The sequence below is a fragment of the Brienomyrus brachyistius genome, chromosome 25 (assembly GCF_023856365.1).
Source record: "Brienomyrus brachyistius isolate T26 chromosome 25, BBRACH_0.4, whole genome shotgun sequence".
Lineage (NCBI taxonomy): Eukaryota > Metazoa > Chordata > Actinopteri > Osteoglossiformes > Mormyridae > Brienomyrus > Brienomyrus brachyistius.
In genome coordinates, this window is record NC_064557.1 from 9,389,905 (window position 1) to 9,407,529 (window position 17,625).

At 48.2% G+C, this 17,625-nt stretch overlaps 1 protein-coding gene across 1 annotated transcript in view; it reads left to right on the plus strand.

Moving 5' to 3' along the window:
• galntl6 (polypeptide N-acetylgalactosaminyltransferase like 6) overlaps positions 1-17,625 on the plus strand; it is a 98,996-nt gene that overhangs the window by 69,116 nt on the left and 12,255 nt on the right. The window contains exons 6-7 of the mRNA XM_048996545.1: positions 13,618-13,803; positions 15,589-15,772. Coding sequence (XP_048852502.1) covers positions 13,618-13,803; positions 15,589-15,772 — 370 coding nt within the window. The remainder of the gene's footprint in view (positions 1-13,617; positions 13,804-15,588; positions 15,773-17,625) is intronic.

The following is a 17,625-nucleotide window of genomic DNA, read 5'->3' on the forward strand; positions in this document are numbered from 1 at the left end:
TGGAAGCCATATGCACAGCTGATTAAATCAGTGGCTTTACTGCAGTGTCTCCCAACCTGGTCTTCGGGGACCCCCAAACAGTCCATGTTTTTGCTCCCTGGGAGGGAGCAAAAATGTGGACCGTCTGGTGGTCCCCAAGGACCTTGATTGAGAAACACTGCCTTATAGCACTGTAAAATGTCTTCAGTTGACAGAGCACCCCAGTGAAATTTTAGCCAAACGTCCCGCTCAAACTACATTATAATATTCAGGTTCATCCAGGCAGGTTTTCAGACAGCAAAACCGGTAGATTAACTGGTGAGTAATACAGTCCAGTTCAGCCTAATGAACTGCGCCCTGGAAGTAATGATTTATCGGGGGATGGTGTACATCTGCGGTAAAGATCCTGTAATTATGGCCACTTCTGAGTATCTGAAAGAGTCTTTTGTTGTCCTGAGTCAGCATGGATCTGTTTATTGATTTTGCTGAAAAACAGTGCCTTCTGCTCCCTGAGGAAGATCACATCCACGTTCGTTTTTTTTTTTCCACCGCGCTGCCTAGTTTGGGGGAAGTCAGAGATAGTAGCGTGACCCCCCCCCCCCCCACCCACACACACACACACACATACATACACATTACACAAAGAGTGCCAGGTGTACATTTGGGGCTGGAATTGGGGGTGGGGCAGTTTTGCCTCTGTTGTTGCCACTCTTGCATCACTCTCGTCCTTCATTGACGTGTTTGAGTTTCCCTGCAGCCGTCATTTTAACAGGGGCGGAGGGGGGACGTTGGAGGACAGAAAGAGCTGAGCTAACACTCAGCTACATCTTCCAGCAAGCCTAGACAGGGACACGGCCACACAGGAGATCTGACAGTCCGGCACCCCAAGTCCCAGGGATGACCGACAGGCGTATTAATAGCACGCAGTGATTCTCAGACTGGTTGGAAGCTGAGCTGGGACCTGTGGCAATGACAGCCCCAGTTTGTGAAGGGTACAGCCCTGCTTTCCAAAATACATCCTGCTCGTATTGTGCCAAACTCACACATAATGGCTGTCCCTTCATGTTTAGAGTTTTCCGACTTTCCCTGAGGGAAAAAAATATTGGCTTTCTCTACTTGTCACTGGACAAATAAATAACAATTTTCCAGTGGGAGAATGTACCTTTGCAGTGTATCTTGGGAGTTTCACAGTGAAGCGTTTAGAGGTGCTCTCCACCGTAATCGTGTAACCTTGGATACACGTACTTCAGAAGTCATTACCGGAGCTGCACGGTCTAATCTGTGAAACCAGACCTCAACCGGCCGTCTTTGTGCACGAGCGAGAGAGAATCACACATGCCCTCCCATCTCGCCGCCAGGGATGGCTACAGACCCCAAGCAAGACCATAAATCAGAGCTGCAAAGATGGGCACTGCCTGCCATCTCTGCCATGCGCTCCAGCACTAAGAAGGCTGCCTCAGGCCTCTTTCCTGAGAGATACAGCCAGGATTCTTGAAGATCCAGTCCTATGAAGTGTACATAACTCATGGGGCAAACGAGTCTGGTACAGTCCATGGATTGAGCATCGTGCGATCCAAGGAGTGAGTTTGGTGTGCTCCTAAGCGTGAGTGTGTGTTATCCTTAGTGTGACTTTGGTCTCATTCTTAGAGTGAGCCTGTGTGCTCCTTACTGTGACTTTGGTCTCATTCTTAGAGTGAGCCTGTGTGCTCCTTATGGTGACTTTGGTGTCATTCTTAGAGTGAGCCCGTGTGCTCTTTACTGTGACTTTGGTGTCATTCTTAGAGTGAGCCTGTGTGCTCTTTACTGTGACTTTGGTCTCATTCTTAGAGTGAGCCTGTGTGCTCCTTATGGTGACTTTGGTCTCATTCTTAGAGTGAGCCTGTGTGCTCCTTATGGTGACTTTGGTGTCATTCTTAGAGTGAGCCTGTGTGCTCCTTACTGTGACTTTGGTCTCATTCTTAGAGTGAGCCTGTGTGCTCCTTATGGTGACTTTGGTGTCATTCTTAGAGTGAGCCTGTGTGCTCTTTACTGTGACTTTGGTCTCATTCTTAGAGTGAGCCTGTGTGCTCCTTATGGTGACTTTGGTCTCATTCTTAGAGTGAGCCTGTGTGCTCCTTATGGTGACTTTGGTCTCATTCTTAGAGTGAGCCTGTGTGCTCCTTATGGTGACTTTGGTGTCATTCTTAGAGTGAGCCTGTGTGCTCTTTACTGTGACTTTGGTGTCATTCTTAGAGTGAGCCTGTGTGCTCTTTACTGTGACTTTGGTCTCATTCTTAGAGTGAGCCTGTGTGCTCCTTATGGTGACTTTGGTCTCATTCTTAGAGTGAGCCTGTGTGCTCCTTATGTTACTTTGGTCTCATTTTTAGAGTGAGCCTGTGTGCTCTTTACTGTGACTTTGGTCTCATTCTTAGAGTGAGCCTGTGTGCTCTTTACTGTGACTTTGGTGTCATTCTTAGAGTGAGCCTGTGTGCTCTTTACTGTGACTTTGGTGTCATTCTTAGAGTGAGCCTGTGTGCTCTTTACTGTGACTTTGGTGTCATTCTTAGAGTGAGCCTGTGTGCTCTTTACTGTGACTTTGGTGTCATTCTTAGAGTGAGCCTGTGTGCTCTTTACTGTGACTTTGGTCTCATTCTTAGAGTGAGCCTGTGTGCTCTTTACTGTGACTTTGGTGTCATTCTTAGAGTGAGCCTGTGTGCTCTTTACTGTGACTTTGGTCTCATTCTTAGAGTGAGCCTGTGTGCTCTTTACTGTGACTTTGGTGTCATTCTTAGAGTGAGCCTGTGTGCTCTTTACTGTGACTTTGGTCTCATTCTTAGAGTGAGCCTGTGTGCTCCTTATGGTGACTTTGGTCTCATTCTTAGAGTGAGCCTGTGTGCTCTTTACTGTGACTTTGGTGTCATTCTTAGAGTGAGCCTGTGTGCTCCTTATGATGACTTTGGTCTCATTCTTAGAGTGAGCCTGTGTGCTCCTTATGGTGACTTTGGTCTCATTCTTAGAGTGAGCCTGTGTGCTCCTTATGGTGACTTTGGTCTCATTCTTAGAGTGAGCCTGTGTGCTCCTTATGGTGACTTTGGTCTCATTCTTAGAGTGAGCCTGTGTGCTCTTTACTGTGACTTTGGTGTCATTCTTAGAGTGAGCCTGTGTGCTCCTTATGGTGACTTTGGTCTCATTCTTAGAGTGAGCCTGTGTGCTCCTTATGATGACTTTGGTCTCATTCTTAGAGTGACCCTCTGTGCTCCTTATGGTGACTTTGGTGTCATTCTTAGAGTGAGCCTGTGTGCTCCTTATGGTGACTTTGGTGTCATTCTTAGAGTGAGCCTGTGTGCTCCTTATGGTGACTTTGGTGTCATTCTTAGAGTGAGCCTGTGTGCTCCTTATGGTGACTTTGGTCTCATTCTTAGAGTGAGCCTGTGTGCTCCTTATGGTGACTTTGGTCTCATTCTTAGAGTGAGTACATTGTCCCTTTCCTCATTTGTTCCCATTTTAACTATAAGTGAACAGGTATATCCTGGTCTTCTCCTAGTTGGACCAGTGAGACATTTACAGAAAAAAAAATGCAAAATGTGGTCTTTTCCCAAAATGCAAATGTCTTATGAATTCCTGGGCTGTTGGCAACAGGAACAGGATTGCTCTTTAACAGGGACTGGATGATTATTTTTGTACCAAAAAAATGTTCTTTCATACTGCTTAAAGGAATCCTAGTCTAAGATAAGATTATCCTACCTAAAACAAACAGTCACAGAGAAATCGAGCCGCCTGTCCGCCGAGACCCTCATTGTTCGCATATCAGTGAAGCCTGCTTTATACAATGCTCTGCATAATGCCAGATAAACACCTCCCATTTACATGCAATTTTCATAATCATGAAGTAGACGTTGGGTGTTCAGAAGCAGCTGGAGAACCGTGTTTGCGGCAGTCTCTGCAGCACATAACCAGAGACGTGTCTGGGAGAGGGTTTGATCATTAAGTATCTGCTGTTATTTCTTTACAGAGCGTTTTTTTAAATTGCGAAGAATTTCGCACCTTCTGCCGCTGTGTTGTTTAGCATCTGTGGTGTGAATAACAGAGAAACGCATCCTGATACATGCCTGATACGATAAAAGCCAGCGATCACCTTGACCAGTTCACGGTGTCGCTACCCTCACGCAATTCCAGGCTGTTTTCTAATTATGTCATAATCTGAATTAATGCTCTCCCCATCGGTGCAAGCAGCAGGCCTGGCCTCACTAGGGTAGGGTCTGGCCTCGTGATATCGTTCCATTCTGTGGTACGCCATATGTACCGTGAGCGGTTTGATGAGCACTGCCTCTCCTAGGACTGGGATCTCCCTGGGATTCTCCAGTGAGAATGAGCCAGGAGTGAGGTACGTCTCTGGGCGTTTAATCGAGCAAATGGAGAGGCTGGTGTATTGCAGTTCGACGGGTGGACATCTGCTCAGCCAGAGGTACCCACCCTGAACCATTAGCTGCAGAGGCGGACATTACTGGTCCAGAAAGTAAAAATCCAAACCGGGATTTTGTTCCAACCAACCAGTTGAGTATAAAAAGTCACACTCGCAGTATACGCAACTGATTGGTTGGAACAAAATCCTGGTTTGGATTTTTACTTTCTGGACCTGAAATGTCCACCTCTGATTAGCTGTACCAGGTCCTGGGAAAAGGCAGCCAGGTTGTGCCGTGAATCGATTAGCGCCTGCCCCCGTTTTCTGGCAACTCCTTATGGCAGTATGTCACAGTTTTCTGACAGACGGATCGGCTGGCTCTACTTCACAGGGGGCCTTGGCAAAGCTTTACTTGAGAGGCCCCCCCTACTAAGAACACTTGATCAGTTCACTTCCTCTGTAACGCGGGTAATTTGGGGCCCCTAGGCAACAGCTTGTTGTGCCTGCAGCTAGAGCCGTCCCTGCCCACCACCAAGACGAAGCCCAGAACTTCCGGAACCAGTCGAACTCTTCCAGGAAAATGCGAATAGCTTCGAAGAGTTATTTGGAAAAACTCTGGATTCCTTTGCCCTGATGAATTGTGCCTGACATCATTTTCCTGGTATCAGACCTGGGAAAAAAAAAAAAAACGAAGAAAAAAAAAATGAAAAGCTGGAAAAAACCAAGGTTTAAAAAGCTTTCTAGCATAGAAGAAAAATGGACTTGGGCAGGGGAAGCTCACCTGTGGCCGCATACGTGAGGACACTGCGGGCACCCACATGGACGCCTCTCCCCTGCTTCCTAAAGCCCCCACTCCCCGACCATTTCAAAATACGAGTCTTCCATTATACCTTTGCCCATTCATCACACACACGTATTTATTTATTTATTTCTTTACTGCTTAGAATAAAATTTCAGCCTCAATTGTTTTTCTCCTGGTGACATATCTCCCGTGTTTCTGGGATGCTATTAAACTTACACACAGAAGCATTTACTGCCCCCGACTGCGCCTCACTTTAGGATATTAAACCCACACCGATTGGTAGCCGGATAATCTGACGGCACCCTTAATAGTGTGGCACAGCGAGCAATATTAGGCTGTTTGCTGTAAATGTAGATCGTGATTAAATTATCAGGCTTTTGTGTGTGTGTGTGTATGTGTAGGGGTTTGCATAGATCACATTTGGGGACCAAAATGTCCCCAAAGTGCAGTTAAACCTGAAACTTCCTTAATTTTGGGGGCCACTTTTTCAGGTCCCCATTTGGATAACCTCAGTTTTATAAAAATCTGTGAATGCGATCAAAAAAGTAAAAGTACCAAAAGTCTTGTATTTTGGTTGGTTACTTATGGTTAAGGATAGGGCTGGGTATGGATTAGGGTTAGGGTTTTGCCCACAGGGAGTCCCAAAAAGATATAGGTACTTCATTTCTGTGTGTGTGTCTCAGTGTGTGTGTGTGTGTGTGTGTGTTTTACTATGTTTCTGATTTAAAGCCTCGACAAAATCTCCAGATGGTGTGATCGCGTACTATAAGTTAATGTGCTATTTTATTTCCTGACTCTGGCTGCGGTTCAGACAGAATTAAAACAGCCCCTGATTTATAAACACCTTCATCTCCAGTAAAACCTGCTTCCATTAGACGGCACCGAGGCAGAGAGCCTCCCGTATCCCTGCAGGAGAGGCTCTGAGATCTTTCCGGAGCTGTTCTTCCTCTCTGCAGACACCGCTAGCTTATTCCATTATCGTTCGTCGTGACCGCAGGCGCGTACCCGCCGCCCCGCACGAGGGACAGAAGGCGCATCACAGCGACACGGTGAATATCTCCCTTTAATATTTGATCGCCGTTGAAAAGGTCAGGCTCGGCGGGCACTGGCGGCCTGCCCGGCGAATCCTCGCCCGCCGGTATGCGCTGTGTTTAAAGCTCCCTTCTCCAAACCTGACGAGGCAACGGAAGAGATGGGAAGGAGGGGGGGGGGGGGGGGGGGGGTTCGCCGAGGTGACTCTCCGTCTGGTTCCTTCAGAAGATTCCTTTCTCTCTGTCTCTCCCTGCGCTCAGCCTGTGGCTGTTGCACACTGAGCGCACTGCCAGTCCATCTGTGTGCATTAAATTATTACTACAGAAATACTTCTATTACATGGTAACCTTGTTTCATTGCTGTCCGCTGCTAGGTTTTCAACACATTAGCTGCCTGGTCAGAGGACACATTTTCAGGAGAGATGGGAGAGACTTCTCGTCCTGGTCAAGTGTGCTTCTTAGCTAAATGGATCTTCTTTCTCTCTTTCTGTGGCTGTCCCTCATGCGACCATCGGAGATTCTTCACTTTTAAGCCGTGCACTTGGAAAAGTGCCGTCGAATATTCATCCAGTGAATTTCTCATAGCGTGGTTCACCAAGGCCCTGCCGTGCAGTTCCACTTGAGATTAGTACTCGTCATGGCTTCCCCGCTGCTACGTCTTGTGTTACACTTCGACATGTCACTAAGAGGCTTCTGTGGCCGTTAATGGCGGGGGGCCGGGATGCTTCCGGAATAGGAACGGCATCGAGGCTGGCTGGGTGAAAAAAGGCAGAGCAGTAGATGGCTCTGAAGGACTGGGAGTTTTACTTATACAAAAATGTTCTGAGGGCAGAACAAAAAAATGGTTGGTTCAGAGAGAGAACCAATAAGATTGTAGAGGAGGTGGGTCCAAACAATTAGAGGTGAAAGGACCAAGACATCTGATTGGTTGGTCCTGCCTCCTGTAGTTGCTTGGACTCACCTGCTGTACGTGATTGGCTCAGAGAGATAACCAGTCATTTTTTGTTCTGCCCTCAGAATATTTTTGTGGAAGTAAAACTCCCATGAGCGAAGAACTAAGGCCACATTTTGAGGATGTTCTAGCTAATGCTCAGACTGGACAGATGGTCAGATTGTTTGTTTTTGTTTTGTTAAATGAGGTTTATATTACGTGTGTTAAATTACATTTTTAGAACTTCAAGGGGACTGAAAACTCCTTATTCCATGAACTTACTGCAAAAGCTGTAATGTAATACCGATTAGATTAAGTGTTTAATTGTGTTGGGCAGAATTTAATTATGGGCTGCACCTGTTTTTATGGAACACGTAAGAGCCTAATTAGAAGCTTATTAGCTAAAAATTTTTAATGTTAAAGTACTTTAAGGATTTTGTTTTTGCAGAGTTCGATTCATTTTAGTTTGCCTGGTTCTAGAGGTTTTCATGGTTCAGTCGGGGTTGTTATGTTGCCCGGAGCGCCCTTGAAACCAAACGGCGACCTTTATATCCCCGTCAGCCGTGTCACTATGTTATCAACTGCATGGTATGAATGGTTGCGACTAGAAGGCACGGCTTTGTTTGGTAGGATCTCTTTATTCATCCCTAAAAATCATATCACATATATGTCAAGCTAGCTAAAAAAAATCTGTTTTTGTTTCATTAAAGTGCTGGCAGTATATTGTAGTATTTATTAATCGTAACATCATCAGGGTGGGTATTTATAAATATGACAGTATGTGTGGGTTCTTAATGGCTGCAGATGATTTTCACTTATGAGCTTAGGAAGTTTAGCAGCTATACAGTCAGCTACTTTAACTGTCAAACGTGGAGAAATGAAGAATGCATAGCGATTCAGCAGGAACTTTCTGCGAAATGTTCCTCTCGTTATGTCTCCCATCTCTAACCTGGTTTCTATGACTGATTTCAGCTCCTCGATGACAGTTACAGTGGAGACGCACTCAGCTGCATGTGGAAGTCCTACCAGTGCTGCCATGTTTTAAATACGCGGCGGGCAGGAGTGCGCGACAAACACGCACATTTTTCTTCACGGTTAAACTGAAGGTGATACAAATGTACCGAAAACAACAGTTTGGACAATAAAAATGATTCATAAACATCCTAGAATTAGACCATTTTGTTTCCAAAAACTCACATGCTTCAAATATTGATGTCTTTTTGTGTATTTTAAGAGGAATTTTAAGAGGTCTGGTGTCATTTAACCGAGCACTGTAAGGCGATACACAGCCCCTAATAAAATATACACTCACAAAGCTTCCATAATTTCCCCCCAGGACAGACTCTGGGTCTATTAAATCTGGGTCACGTTTGGTGCCAAGCTTTATAATCTCCCTGGTATAGCTGGTGCTTGTCGGTTTGCTGGAGAGCAGCTCGATTTGCACGAGCCTTTTCACAAGGGCCTAGGGGCCCCCCCACAGCTGTAGTTTCCTCCTGCTCCTCAGAATCACGTGGCTGAACTGTGCCCCCCCCGCCTTCATTCAAGCTCACACCCCCGTGCCAGTGATGCGGGGACCCCTCGGGCGTTGCTGAAGCTAGCCGTGGATGAGGCGGCCCCTGTGAAACTTCCACAAAGGGCCCAGGGCCCCTGTTATTTAAATAACAGTTTTTCAAGGGAGGCGAAACATATTCCCTGCTGTGAGAGCCTGTGCGTGTGCCTGTGAGTGCGTTTATGCGTTTTGGGTGTTCGACCAGCCTCTGCTCTCCTGTGGGGGTCATTCGTTTCCTCTGGTCCACATTCATCTGAAATCCATTGCTCCTGCAATCACACACATACGCAATCTAGTTTCATCCTCCGATCTGACCGAGTGGCTGAAATCGAGATGCAGGCTGCCGGATTGTTATTCCTGCAGCTGACTGAGGCGGTGTACTTTTGTAAGGAAGAGGGGGTTAACGGGGTTTCCTGGTGATGGGGTACACATCAGAAAGATTTGATGGTGAGGGGTGCGGTGATCTCTGATTGTGAGGATCTAGCCATTGTCTTCAGCTGCACTTAGAAGTAGTAGAAGGCATTTTTTTCCCAGGAATTTAACGGAAATCCAGGTTTATTTCCTAATCTTCTTTACCTTGACTGTAGGCCATGTGAGCATCCCTATCACAAGACAAGCCCTGATCTATTTCCTGCCAATAGCGTTGACTGATTTTCTCCTTCGGCCGTCGGCACTGTCGTTAGTAACAGCATCTCTCCTATTTGTGACGTCCTTTAGATTTACCGCGACGTATAGTCTTGGAATTCCTACCCATGGGTCATTGAGCTAAGTAATCTGAACCGTTAGCTGCTGCAGATTTTCTTCATATTCTGTGGCCTCTTTGGGTTTGGGGTCAGGTGTCACCCCGCCTATATGTGTGTGCGGTTTGTGTGCTTTCCCCGTACTCATGTGGGATTCCTCCAGGTCCTCTTCCTGCAGTCCAGAAGCATGCTGTTAGGTGAATTAGTTTCTGTAAATAGCCCGTGACATGTGTGAACGTGTGTATGTGTGTCTGAGTGTGAGTGTGTCTAAGTGTGAGTGTATGTGTGTCCCATGGTGGCCTGCTGTTCCTTCCTGGTGTCCCCCTTCCTCCTGAGATAGGCTCCAGGCTTGCTGTGGCCTGCTACTGGATAATTATTTATGGTACATGGATGGATAATGAGCTGGTCTTCTGTGGCCAGCCAGAATACTGCAATTGTTTTTTGATTTATAAGCCTAACTCATGTCTACCATGATACCTATGACCACATGTGGGGTAACATTCCCTCCCCCACCACCGGAGGCACTGCTCTTATTTAAAAGCTGTGATTGGGCCTGAACAGCTTTTAAAGGTTGCAGGTGATGTTGAGTTACACCTTCATGTGGACGTCGCTCTTTGCCGTATTGATCTGGATGCTGCAGATATGTGACAGGGACACTGAGCACGTGCAGAAGAGAGACAGACGTCGTGGCTCAATGTGTGATCTGTGTGTGAAAAGAACCGCAAGACGCCGGCTGTCACTAGGATACCGGCACGCACCTCTTTGTGGTTACGCGATGGGGGACGCATTCTGTACTCCTTTAGAACTTCATTGGAAATTTTTAAATGACTCTTGTGAGACTGGTTGCCTACCAAGAGTTTAATTGAAATCAGTTTGTGCATAATTTAAATGAACATTAATGTTACGTCAGTCAACAATCGGTGTCTTCGACGAGGCATCTTCATACAATGACGATTTACCTATAGCCCCGCCTCCTGTGACTTGAAGCTCCGCCCCCCTGCTGTATGTAAACCAGAATGACAGAAATAGCACCCTCCCACGTCCATCTCTCAAGGCACCGTCTCACACCCTCTCAGCAAAGAAAGCGTTTAGCCTCAGCAATCAGCTCCTGAGACCCTCCTTAAACTCACCGGCTCACCTGAAATGATCTTGCGCTTAAGGGGAGCGATAGAGAGACAGGCCATTAGCCCTTTCCGTGAAGTACCTCGAGCTTAACGAAGGACGACAAAGCATTTTCATTTTCGATTAATGTTTCAAAGCAGGTGGCGGCATTTAACAGAAGATTATAGCAAATAAGAAATGCACTATTAATTTTAATGAGAGAACAATAGGTGCCATCCAACGCATTTGCGAATTCCCTAACAACGCCGCCCGCCTGCCACGTTGTTTTGTTTGCAAATTAGCTGCCTGCGAGAGCGGAAGCTTGATAATATATGTCTTTTCTTTGCGTCGCCCTGGTAATACCCGCAATGCCTAAAAGCCTTATAAAAATTGTTTAGATCAATCTGCGCTGCGTCCATAAGCTGGCTTTTACGCTCCCTTGTCCCTTCCGGCTGCAGCCTCCCCGCTCCTCAAAGACAGCGTCAGCCAATTGAACACAAGGAGCGATGGATTCGAAGCCTCGATACGCTACAGCAAACATGCAGCATAAATCCCTCAATTCCAGCTTGATTACTGTAAGATGCTGTAGCTGTTGTCTTACTCTCCGCTTATCCCGGGTTCACAAATCCAGCCCCAGTTCTTGTGTCTTTTAGAAATTCACTTTCTTGGCCGTCCAGAGCAACGCGTCGCTGTCCATCGACCGCCGTCCGGCTAACTAACCGTGAATTTTGGATTCGTCACGTGAATTGACCCACCGTTATTACACCAGGTCTCCCAGGATGCAAAACAAGATGGCAGACAAAGAAATCCAGGAAAGGTGGTTTAGGAGCAGGTCTGGGCCCTGAGGTATGGATGGATGGCGAGTTGAGACTCTGTCATGTGCAACCTCTTCTCCAGCAAACAGAAAAATGAGCTGCCCATCCCTCCAGCTGTAATAATATACAGGAATGGACCTCAGTAAATATCTCATTTGTAAGTGTGAAAACGGAATCGATGTATTGATCTCGGTACAAACGCAGTTCTGCCAGCTGTCAAAGGTGGTTTCTGATTACCTGTTTGTGAGCGACATCCAGTGCTGGACTCGCAGGCGTAAGAGATGTTTTTACCAAAGGATATCTTCCGTTCCACACATTCCTTTTTCCAAGGTTGGTAGAGCCCTTGAATTCTATGGCTTTCTGTGCATAATCCTCTCGACGATGCATCTATCCAAAAAAATAGCTGTAACTGCAGAACCAGGAATAAACCACTTTGGACCACTTATGCAAAAAAAAAAACCCTGTTTATCCTACCAGCTTATTCAAATAAATCCCAACAAGTAATTTTATTCTCTTCTAAGGTCCTTAATTTTTCTTTTCCACTGCCACTAATCCATGTGATCCGTATAAAGTTATTGGATCTGACAGTGCTTATTATACAAGAAATGGACACCACACAGTTTCGCGGTTAAATAAATTGTACAAAGAAATTGTAACCAAATATTTACTTGCTAAGTGCCAGGGGGAACTCCTGGATCCTTCTAGAACATTGAAATTGAGCTGCTTCTATAAATTAAAAACAATCGAACTGTAGAAATTGATTAAACAACGTGAGACTGGCAGGCCAACTAGTTGCTTTTGATCTGGCATCTTCCCAGTGATTCACAGCGACTGCATACAGCTCTATAACCTTGTGGATGCTTTTGGGAAAGTCTTCAAATGGGGAAGGAGAGTTTTAGTCAGGGGTGAGAGCACAAGCATATGGTTTGTGGAAGGATCCACAGGTTTACGGAGTTGGTGGGGTGGGGAGCCAACAATTGGCCCCAAGATAGAAAGCTTTAGTGGATATCTTCCCTTCTTTTTGTAGTCAGGTGACCAGTCACATGATTAATAATCTCTTTTAATCGTGAAGATGTACACATTGTTCCCCTTAGACATACCCCCCCCCCCATCCACCCTGAATCCAACACAAGCTGATGTTTCACGCTCAGTGGTCCTCTGGAAAGCCATCATCTTTTCACAGAAATCAGAACCTGTCAGTCTGTCAGATTCACTCACAAGTCTGTCAGACCCAGACAGACAGCCGGGTCCTTAGAACGAGCCTCATACTCCGGACCGGTCCGGTTCCAGGAGAGCACGACCTTTCAGAGAGAAAGCGGGCAGCTCTGTAGCGCTACACTCCCTGGGGCTACCACGCCACTGGGGGTGGGTGAGCAGGGAGGGAGGGGGGCAAATCGAGCTTCCAGGACTGATAATGATGGCAGATGGTGGCACGGGCCACGTCTCGGAGGGATCCTACCAGAGACACATCAGCGGAGTGAGAACAGGCATAATCCAGTTCCCTGTGTTTATCTGCACCCTGCTTGCTGTCTGGCACTAAACAGCTGCTGCCCCCTACAGGCAGAAGCTAAAACTACACACACGCCCACCCCAGCTAAAACCCAAATGTCCAGATCCCTAACAGAGAGCCTCAGCTATCTTGCCAAGCTGCCCTGATCCCTCCCCATGCTCCCTAGCCCTCCCTGACACCGAGGTAGGACTTTCCATTCCATTCCCTTTCACATCGACATCAACCTCTAGATCAGGGCATATTGGTTGCAGGAACCTTCCCACAGAAGAACAGATCTGCTACAGAAAGATGAGCTAATGGACGGGCGTTTGGTTGACTTGCTTATTCGCTTATTTATTCATGTGTTCATTAGGTTTCCCGGGGAAACCTTAAAAGCGTCCGCGAGCTTTAGGAGTCTCCTTCACGCCTTCCTTTAATATTCCAGAAGAGGAGCCCAATTTGACAATTCAATTAACCGTTAACTGCGAGGAAATCTTAAGGGACATTAAACATTAATGCACTGGGGTGGGACAAATCTGAACAAAACCGGCACTAGATTAACTCGTCACTAGCGAGAATTCCTTACATTAGAACTGGAAACAAAAGCCTGGAAATTAATGCAAGCTTCATTGTTAAGGTAGGAGAATTTCATTTTATGTCTCCTAGGCTGATTTTGAATCCTGGATTCCTGGTGCTACTCGCCAGGGATAAGGCCGCCTCACAGGAAGTCCAGCAGAAGCTGACGCCGCCGATCCTGATTCTCCTCTTCCTCTGCCTCCGCCCTTTTCCACTTTCGCAGAACATCTGAAGGCGTCCCTGGAGAACTACATGATGAGGTTTCCGAAGGTGAGGATCATCCGGACCAAGAAACGGGAAGGTCTGATCCGAACTCGCCTCCTGGGGGCCAGCGTGGCCAGGGGGGAGGTCCTCACCTTCCTGGATTCGCATTGCGAGGCCAACGTGAACTGGCTGCCCCCCCTACTGGGTAAGTGGGAGCTTTCGGCCAATGAGGCGCCGGATTGCCGCCACACGCCGCCTGCTGATTGGCCAAATGCCTCCAAGCTTCCTGGCAGCATTACTGTTCTGCTGATTATTTATATCATCACAGTTTGCACATTAAATAACTGGCCAGTTTTGATAATAATTCACGTCCTGCTGAATAAAACCCACGCACTACTGACTGTGTTCAGTTTACTGTTTCGCTCACATGCTGGTGTTTGATTGGCTCCCGCTGGGATCCAATCAGAGGCGACACTGAGAAAAGTGTCATGATGACCTCAATCCCGGAGGGTGAGGTGGGGTGTGCTGGCAATGTTTTCAAACAGGTCACATGACCCGGCTCCACCCAACTCCCACCGGTGATCCGTGCATCATGCTCAGACTGTTTTGTTTGCCTTTTATCCTTTTTTCCAACTCGTTGTTCATCGTACCTTGGTTTATACCATAAGTGTCCCCGAACATGCCGAGGGGGCAAGGGGCCAAAATGATCTCAGCCATCTACAGACTGAAATGAAAATCAAACAAATTTTCATATCCATGACATCAGAGAATAAAATTAATCTTCTCCTGTTGGAATGTATGCATATATATGCTCCGTTTTGACAATAGATTGAGATTAATTATCTACTACTCTAACCTATGCCATGTGACTGCGTGGTCTATTAAAACACAGCGGCCCCGTTTCCGGAAGGTTCCAGGCTCGGCTTTGCGTTGTGGTTCTGCGGCCTCACTCTGAAGTTACCCGCCGTGCCTTCTGCCGGTCAGGCGGCAGACTCCGTCCCCGGGAGCTGGAGCACGGCCGACGTTCCGGGCTACTTAGCGACAACCCTGGGAATCAAAAGCGAAAAAAAAAGCACGAAACATACAGAGACGTCACGCCCCAGTGAGCACCTCCGATGAATATTTCAGAAGTGCCGGATATTGGACGGGATCAGATTATCCCCCCCCCCCCCCCCCGGGGTAGCGTTCAGGCCGCCAGTATCAGGGGGAAGTCGCAGGACCCGGATAGTCTGAGGTTCTTATCCCAGCATGCGGAGGCCGCTGAGATTGAGTATCGACAGCAAGAAATGAGGGCTTTATATCTGAAGTTAAGATCTGAAGGAAATGGCATTGAAAACGATACAAATGCTCGTCACGCTTTTGTGTAATTAGGGTTAAGTTCTGGGCTTGTGCCTGCTTGCTGTCAGGGTGATACATAAGGGCAGAGTCTTTGGTTCCAGGGTAAAATCGACCCCCTGGGGGGGTTTTATGTCCTCCTTTGGCTGTCTGTTGTCCTGCTCTCCACTCCCCGACTTGATTGGGTTTGAATTGCTTCCATTTGGAATCTGTCATGGACGCCGCCGTCTTCATTCCCGTCTGTTTGTTTTCCTTTCAGTTTTCTGTCCTTCGTTTTGTTCCTCTCCGGTCTGCATCCTGATACCCCCACCGCCCCCTCCCCACCATGACCATAAGTGCCATCCTGAAATTCCCGAAGCTCCAGGAGAGGAGGGGTGCGGAGGTGTTTGGGGGGGGGGGGGGGGGGGGTCATTCTCCCCGGAGGGCCAAAGCTACTCCAGAGTTCCCTGATTGTTTCTGATCGCTGACCAGCCGCACGGGGCTGAGCTTCAGATGCCTGTGGGGGGGTGCTGGAATCCACAGGGGTGTGGAATTTGGGCGGGGGGAGGGGGGGGAGTGTCAGATTTCAGGCGATTGTATCAAACAACTGCCCTGCGGCTCCACACTTTGAGTCAAATTATTAATTTCCTCTCACTTTTCCCCCCTGCGCTTCCAGACCAGATCGCCCAGAACCCGCGGACCATCGTCTGTCCCATGATCGACGTCATCGACCACAACCACTTCGGCTACGAGGCGCAGGCGGGGGACGCTATGCGGGGGGCCTTTGACTGGGAGATGTACTACAAGCGCATCCCAATCCCGCCAGAGCTGCAGGGTGCTGACCCCAGCGAGCCCTACCCGTAGGTACCGCCCCACCATGGGCTCCACGCCCGCATGCACTGTCACAGCTTTCGCTTCCGGCACCTTCTGCTTCTCAGCGCCCCCCAGACATGTCATCGACCCCCAAAGAAAAATGCACCAAAATACTGCTCCTCCCCGAGATGGGATTCAGCGCAATGTAAATGCCGCCGTTTTATCCCCTTTCTGGTCGCGGTTCTGACATTGTCCTCTCGCTCTTGCAGTTGTGTGTTTTTTTTGGGATTAACGTTTTGCTTTTGTATGCAAATTTTCTTGCATTTTCAACCGCGGTTTTGAGCATCACCTTACCGGATCGTTAAAGCGGATGGTTCTGGTAAATCTGTTTTGTTCGGTTATGTTCACAGCCGTATTTCTGACGGAGTTTGCGATGTGTGTTTTGGCGCTGTGACATCGACAGGCACAGAGGGCGCCCCCTGTGTCCGTTCTGATTACCACCGATTTTTGCCAGTCCTCCTGTGTCCTGTTCCTCCTGTCGGGGCCCCCTGCCTGCCGCTCTCCCTCCAGTCGGCACTTTTGCGGCCCATTCATGCCTCCGCCTGGGAAGTCTTCCGATTGGATCTGTCTTGGTCCCGAGTCACCCGCATGCGGAGATGTGACTCAGCCCACGTCTGCAGTGCCGTCCTCTGTGTGCGGCGCGGGGAAAGAAACCGCCGGATTCACAGGGGAGTGTTTTGCAAAAAATCAATAGAGCTGCTTCCTCTGCTCTGTGTAACACCAGCAGAGACCAGCAGAGATATTTCTTACAGAGCGGAAGATGAAGAATAATTAAGGGAAGTGGACAATTTAAAGGCCTCGGCGTTCTTTGTACTACGGTGCTTTATCCTCAAGTTCCCCGTGGCATAGCAACATGGTTCTAGGTATCAGCTGCATATGTTCCGCGTCCTGCCAGACAGGAGACAATGATCCAACACGCCACCCCCACTCCTCCCCCCATCCCCCCCCAGCTACCTTGAACGAGTCATGTCCACAGGTTTGCCCCGGGGCCAAAACGCTGCCAAGAGAACCCCCTACCATCTGCGGGCCCCCTACCCTGGCATGGGGAGAGCGTGCATAGGGGCTTCCTCACAGTCAAAGCGGTTTTGTCCAGCCTGCACCTGAACCCCCCCCCCCCCCCCGCCACCGGTCCACAGCAGATAAGGAGAAGCACCTCCAGCGAGCTACTTGAGAGGAGGACAGTGGACTGGTTCGAGCAGCTTGGCCCAAAAAAGTCTACCAAGTTTACTGACTTACTTCTTTATCTAGAACAAAGCAGTTGAAGGTGTAGATTTACTGTACCCTCCCACATCCAGAGACTTATCAGGATTCACGGCGGCGGGTGTCGGATTTGGGGCCTTTAAATGATGAGTGCGATGGCACCACCCCTCTGAAGGACGTTTAGAAGGTCTTCCAGTTCCGCCCTTAGAATAACCTCCGCACCTGCGCGCCTTATTATGCAAGGAGAATCCCGGTAAGGATGCCTTAATATAGATCTTAGCGTCTGGTACAAGATGAAAGTGGATCCTCCGTTTGGATCAGAGCTCATTTGTAAAATGACTTATCCAGCGAAGGGAGGGGCGGATCTTTGCGGACGCTTGCCGGAGCGCTAATGAATACGGGATGATGTATCCAAGGCGGGGGGGGGGGGGGGGGGGGGGGGGGGGAGTGTTTTGCTACAGAGCATTTTCCAGAGGGTCCTGGCCTCCTAATGAAATCGCATTAACCCCGCGCAGAGCCAACGATGGCCCGGGCCCGTATTACAGCCATCGCTGGTTTAACATCGCCCCCTGCTGGACAAACATTAGTCAGCTCACAAAGATATATGAGCGCAGATGTCAGTTGTGCAGAATGGTGGAGA